The sequence below is a fragment of the Folsomia candida genome, unplaced genomic scaffold, assembly GCF_002217175.1.
Source record: "Folsomia candida strain VU population unplaced genomic scaffold, ASM221717v1 Fcan01_Sc041, whole genome shotgun sequence".
Lineage (NCBI taxonomy): Eukaryota > Metazoa > Arthropoda > Collembola > Entomobryomorpha > Isotomidae > Folsomia > Folsomia candida.
This window is the reverse complement of record NW_019091233.1, coordinates 980,498-987,613: the sequence shown is the minus strand read 5'-3', so window position 1 is coordinate 987,613 and position 7,116 is coordinate 980,498. Positions and strand designations below refer to the sequence as shown.

At 38.5% G+C, this 7,116-nt stretch overlaps 1 protein-coding gene across 1 annotated transcript; it reads left to right on the top strand.

Moving 5' to 3' along the window:
* Positions 1-4,947: 4,947 nt before the first annotated feature.
* On the top strand, positions 4,948-6,657 carry LOC110861393 (mucin-2). The gene is made up of 4 exons (XM_022110498.2): positions 4,948-5,056; positions 5,135-5,213; positions 5,323-5,696; positions 5,797-6,657. Exons 1-4 carry the CDS (start codon positions 5,047-5,049, stop codon positions 6,636-6,638), a joined length of 1,305 nt encoding a protein of 434 aa, XP_021966190.2. The 5' UTR covers positions 4,948-5,046; the 3' UTR covers positions 6,639-6,657.
* The last annotated feature ends 459 nt before the right edge of the window (positions 6,658-7,116 follow it).

The window sequence follows — 7,116 nt, the reverse complement described above, 5'->3', positions numbered from 1 at the left end:
GTTTTAACCTACATAATTTATTATTCAATGAATATCGTTAAAAATAGAAATAAGTATATTGCCAAATATTTACACTTAATCAAGACAACTGCTTACATCAACCAAAACATGATAAAATTAAAATGTATATACGTATGCAATACAAAAGGTTTTTTATTTTGATTTCAATTACCTTCACTTTCTTTGCAAGATGTATCATTAATTGCTTTACTTGCTAGTGCAACCCTGAGATATAATTTATATCGTCGTTCTAATTCTAAATAGTCCCATGTTATGTAATAGTTATGCATCTCAGTTAAGGTAGTAGGTGAGATGAGACGATCTCGTCATCTCAGTGAGATGAGATGAGACGAGATGACCAATAAATGAGATGCAAACTCATCTGAGACAGCTCAGATTTGGTGAGATGAGACAGGGTCATGATGAGATGAGATGAGACCATCTCATTTAAAAAATATTTTCCCCTGCAATTCAAAATTGGATTCAATTTTCTATATTTTGCACTCACCAAATTCTTGTTGGGATGATAAAAAGTGACTACCTTAGCGACTTGTGAGTGTGACTAAATTTTCATTTCCCAAATGAGCTGACATTTAAGATAAGTATGCTTTGTGGCATATCATGATGAGTCTTAAGCAACAATTCATTACACATTTAATTTAAAATTGAATTTGCAAAATCTTGGCTAGGTTCATTTCCAACCGAATGGAACTGTTACTCCAGTTTCACTAAATGCTACTAAGGGTTACAAACAATATGTAAACAAACCCAAGTTGAAGAAACCATTATGTTTTTATTGATCAAGTACATACATACGAGGGTGTTTCAGTATTGTTTTAGAAAAATGGGTTTACGCTAAGTTACAGATCAAACTTTTTCCATAATAACAAACCTCAAACACATTTAGGAAGCTGTGATTTTTTTCAGCTTTCTATGTTAACAATAACGATTGCAATAGCAATCAAAATTTTCCTCGAAAATATTCAAAAATTAATGATTTGGTTTCGTTGTCTTCCAAAAAATGTTTCCCCCGGATGACTGATTTTCATTTAAGATTTCATTTTAAGATTTGATGTTGCGAATCGACGTGCAAAAAATGCACTAACTCTTTTTTATGGCCTTAAGATTCTCCCTCCCCATAGCATGGAGAAACTCCAAACCTTCTGCACAGAGTAGACAATATAGTGTAGTATTTTTCGCAAAAACTTTTACAAGGCTGGAACCTTTGGAAATTTAGAAAGTGAGGAGAATCATACCTTAGTCAGATTTATGTGTTTTTGGCCATTTTTTGTGGGTGGGGTGCAACAGATGAAGTTGCATGAATTTTTGTTTGGTTTCACGGTCACAATACAATACTCTGGTATTGTTTCCTCCTACTAAGGTATGAATTCGGGTCTAATTTTTATTTTAAATCTAAACATTTTCAATGCAAAGTTCAACTGGTTCCTGTTTCAAAGATGGTGAAAGTAATTTTGGTACTAAATGGGCGTATATCATTTTCATGCCCAGGTCATCAGTAAAGCTAAGTATGCTCGACAGTGAAAACGTCCAGTGAAATGGGTCTGGTGAAATTCCACGACATTTTAAGTTTTCTGGTATGCAGGTGGTGAGTGAAAAGGCCGTGAAATTTCACTGGCCATTTCACTGAGTGAAAAAACAGTTCTTTTCCACTCTCCGCTGCAGTGAAAATGTACCAGTTGTTGGTGGAAAAGTTGGGTGAAATAATTATAGATTTTGTAACTTTTCACCCCAAATTTTGACTTTCGCTTTATTCAAAGTGCTTCTTCAAATTTTGAGCTTAAGAATTATTAATATCATTTTAAGAAAATTACCCAGTGCTAATTAAAACAATAGAATGGGGAGAAAGCGTAAAATTAATACTACGGGGGTGTCAGGCTTAAGTGACTTACAGAAAAAGCAGTTAGCTGCTCTGGTTGAGCAAAACGAAGCGATTTGGAAAGTTAATCACAAAGATTACCGGCGGTCGATTAGTGTGAAGTTGGCCTCTCCTTTTTTTTTTGTTTGCATGAAGTCAGCCGACTAAGCCGAATTTATCCGAAAACTTGGCCTTACCGCCCATAAATCCCGCCAATTTGGGGCAACGTGAGATTCGCTCCCCACAGCTCCAGAACTGTTGAAATTCAAACTTGTTGCCTTCCCGCCCCATTTTAAGGGGTAATTTGAGATTCGGTCTCATTTGGCTATTATCGAGCCAATTAAGTGTTATGAACACGTAATCAATACTTTCTCGGTTCTAGAACACGATATTCAACTAGTGAAGCCAGGACGAAACCACAGCTCAATATGCACATACGCACGTGCATATACAAATGTAATTATTACTATTATTTCAACTTTGCCTAGTATTTACATACACACTACTTTTGTCATACAAGAACTGCACTCACACCAATACTAAAGCAACAAGCAAGCTGCCAGTTTATGAAAAAATTAAACTAAATTTTTGATTTAATCAACGTAGCAACCCTATGGTTTAAGCATACAAAATCGAATGAAATACTCAATTTTTAACGAAAACACATGACTTGTATCATAAGAAAACCGTATTTCGGATTTTGATTGCACGAAAACGGGAAAGGGTTTTGGGCTCGGAATATTCTTATTTCGTAGCCATGACCCTGTGCTACCCAACGTATACTGCGGTTACTCATGCACCACTCAGATAAGAACGAAAAAATTCGGGTAAACCCCGACTTTTCCATAAGTTGCAAAAACAAGAAACCCAAATTTCGGATTTTAATTGCTCGAAAACGGGCAAGGGTTTTGGGCTCGGAATACCCTTATTTTGTAGCCATGACCCTGTGCTACCCAACGTATACTGCGGTTACTCATGCACCACTCAAATAAGAACGAAAATTTCGGGTAAACTCCGACTTTTCAATTTTTACCATACGAAACCCGAATTTCGGATTTTAATTGCTCGAAAACGGGAAAGGGTTTTTAGCTCGGAATACCCTAATTTTGTAGGCTTGACCCTGTGCTACCCAACGTATACTGCGGTTACTCATGCACCACTCAGATAAGAACGAAAAAATTCGGGTAAACCCCGACTTTTCCATAAGTTGCAAAAACAAGAAACCCAAATTTCGGATTTTAATTGCTCGAAAACGGGCAAGGGTTTTGGGCTCGGAATACCCTTATTTTGTAGCCATGACCCTGTGCTACCCAACGTATACTGCGGTTACTCATGCACCTCTCAGATAAGGAGAGGGTAAGATGCGATAAGATATCTCCTCACAAATTACTATATGCTCCATTAATGAATAATAATTGTGTAACAAAAAATATTATTATTATTTTGCGGGATTATTTTGCGTACTGACAAAGAAAGGTAAAACCCTGGAGTTTTTTGCCTAAGCGTTGATTAGATAAATACGTACATAGATAATTTCAATACAACGAATACGTCAACGCACTCCAGTAAATTATCCCAGTGATATATGGATTTGCCATAACTGATCGATGATGACAAGTTCCAATTCACCTTACCACTAATTACCGGATTAAAATAGTTACATAATCACAATATTACTTAATTGTACACGGCACAATCCTGGAAACGCGTATATGAACAAATACTCTAATTTTAATATTGGGTTATTTTCCCTGAACTGATCCCTTATCTACATTTGTTAAATTAGAAAATCCGCAATATGATCCTGCCAAATCCCACATCGAGATTAACCCAGTTTCAAGTGGAGAGGCTCATCAGCTTTTTAGTTCCAGTCAAGGCTTATGGAACAGTCATATCTGAATCTGTCTGTCTGTGTTCGGGCGATGACTTTAGAACGCATTGACCGATCGACTTGAAATTTTTACGACATGCATATTGGACAAAGTTAGGAATCAGGTTCGAAGATGAGCGAAAATCGGTCCACTGTTTGGCCGGTAGGTTGTTGGGGTCAAATACATTAAAATTTCAAAATAGTCATAAAGAGCTGAAATTTGGTAAATAGGTTGCTAATTGGTCGTAATGAATAAATATGAAGTAAAATTGGAAAACAAATTAATCTGAACGGACCTTATGGGGTGACCCATACCGATTTTGGACATCGTTCGATCAAGCTAAAATTTGGCATACAGGTTATTAATAGTATCTAGTGAAAGTATATGAATTGAAATTCTAAAAAAATCATCGGGTCCTCTATGGTCAACCACACTTTTGAATAACCACTCCCCACACCGTGAGTGAGCTTAGTCTGGTTTGGTGGGTATTGCAAGGTCCAAGGGTGACTTCTACCTTGCCAGGAAGCAGTGCCAATAATATGTGCGACAACTAGTGATCTCTGATCAAGTAGCACCAATTTATTGAACACAATTAACTCTCGAATATTGGACACTAACTCCAGTGATCCGCACTGGCTCGGGTCCTGACAAGAAATCCACACATAATAATTTATTCTCCTTCTTTACTGTGATTTTCTGCCAATGTCACCTCCACGTCACCATAGGTGGTCTCTCACACACAAACCGGGACAGAAATCATTACGGGGCAAATTAATGCAAAAATGAGAATAAAACTGCATGAATTACGCAAAACACACCGATTTTGAGATTTTGGATTTTAAGTCCTTTCGAACATTTTAAAACCAACTCAGCGAACCCAGCTAACAAATGCTCATTTATTACAATGAAACTGTGCTAAATTTGCATGGTGGTGGTGCTATGCAATAATATTATGACATACTAAGCCTGACTCGGGCTATATGAAGTCTACACAGTACGTTTTACATATATAAACAAATTAGCGTTACAAATCGTTTAAAATGATTATCAACTTGTTTTAATTTTCGACGAAAATTTCACTTTGAAATTAATCCTAAATTTAGGTAGAATTTACCATCATGGATTAATATTAAGTGGAACTGAGCCATCAATCAAAACCCAAGCAGCAGAAGCTTATGGCATTGGGAAATCCATGGATAGCTTTCTCCGTATAAAAGGACGACAAATCTGGACCAGAAAACAGTCATTTTACAGACAACCAACTCAGCTTAAATATATTACCGTTTTCCCGACTACATCATGCAACTAGGTACAAAATTTAAATTAAGTTTAAATTTTCGCCCAAGCTTAAATTTCCTAAAATATACATTTATTTTCCACCTTTTAGGAAATATTGCTTTGACGTTGTGGCTGCTTTGTGGCGTTACACGGGTCCAACTTGCCATTGGATCTGATAACATAACAAGGTAGTTATTAGCCGATTACTTAACCTGCCACACCACAGAAATAAAAACTAGGATTAAAAAATTCACAAAATTTGCAAAATTTTTGACTTATTTACTTTTTCTCCTTTAGTCTAACCCCTGATGAGATTGGAATCCTTAGATCGTATATGGAGGTGCGGATTGATACTACCTGGTCGACCTCCCTTCATCCCAACGTACCCCAAATGTGCGTAAATTGCTGGTCAGGCAGTCACGATAGAGACAGGAGTGGGTGCTACAACGGTAACTCTGGGACGCATTATTTGCGGTGGGATTTCAATGCAGGAGCGACGACTAAATTTTGGTGTGAAGCACGATGGGGTACGACAGCTTATATATCTACGTTTCCCGTTTTTGGAGATGGCGTTCCTAAAAAGAGCTCCACATGGAGGGTCAACTACCTTGAGAAAATAAGACTATTCGAAGACGGCAAAGTAAAAAACGACTACAGAGGTTCATGGCTAGGTAACGCATTCTTCAAGTCGAGATAAATTTTAATGAATGGAAGTTCATTAACTGGGTAAATTATAATCCGAATGGGCTTTTCCTTATCTTCATCTTATAGGCACGAAACCAAGACCTCCAGTAACTACTACCACCGCTAGGCCAACCACTACTAGAACAACCACCAGGCCCACGACAACTACAAGACCAACCACGACAACTACCAGGCGCACCACGACAACTACAAGACCAACCACGACAACTACAAGACCAACCACGACAACTACCAGGCCCACCACGACAACTACAAGACCAACCACGACAACTACCAGGCCCACCACGACAACTACAAGACCAACCACGACAACTACAAGACCAACCACGACAACTACCAGGCTCACCACGACCACTACAAGACCAACCACGACCACTACAAGACTAACCACGACAACTACAAGACCAACCACGACAACTACCAGGCCCACCACGACAACTACAAGACCAACCACGACAACTACAAGACCAACCACGACAACTACAAGACCAACCACGACAACTACCAGGCCCACCACGACAACTACAAGACCAACCACGACAACTACAAGACCAACCACGACAACTACCAGGCCCACCACGACAACTACAAGACCAACCACGACAACTACCATGCCCACCTCGACAAACTCAACATCTTCCACAACAACTTCACCATCAAAACAAACAGATATAGAAACCTCCCAGACAGTAACTCCCACGGGGCACACCGAGCCTACTGGTCCAAGTGAGACCACGTCATCCCCACTCGATCGCACAACAAAAGGCAACTCAATTGGAAACAACTATTACTTCAATTTCATTTATAACATTATTTCCAACTCTTTCAACAGAAACAACTCCAATGGTTCCAACAATTTAAATTATGAGCCAAGAAATGTCAGTAATAACAATAATGGTCTACAATAAAACAATTTGTATACATGTATTTCATAACATCAACATGGTTACGATTTTTGAAAACGAATGGAATCAAGGCATAGCATAGGGTGGTTTCAGTTTCCGGCTTGCTGCTTAAACAATTAATTCAAAATTGAGATTGTGTTTTTGTTTTTTGTGCTGTCACCCGCAAGAGTGGATATTCCTTCTTCAGTATAATTGACTAACTTGTCTTCCGCCCCAGACATGCACTTTAATTTAAATAATATCTACGTGTACGGGATGTTTCATTCTCAAGTTTTGAATGCCAAAAACCAATATTTCTACGCTTCAACTACTATCAGAAATAATATCTTTGGACGCGTATACATAGTCATGTAATCGAAATCGGAACCCTAAAAAAGTTTGGGCGACCATTCGAACCCATAGGATTTAGGATTGCCGCGGATAGCATGTCCGGTACTCGGTATCCGCTACCCGCCCAGTTTTGTGGGTACCCGTTGCCTGG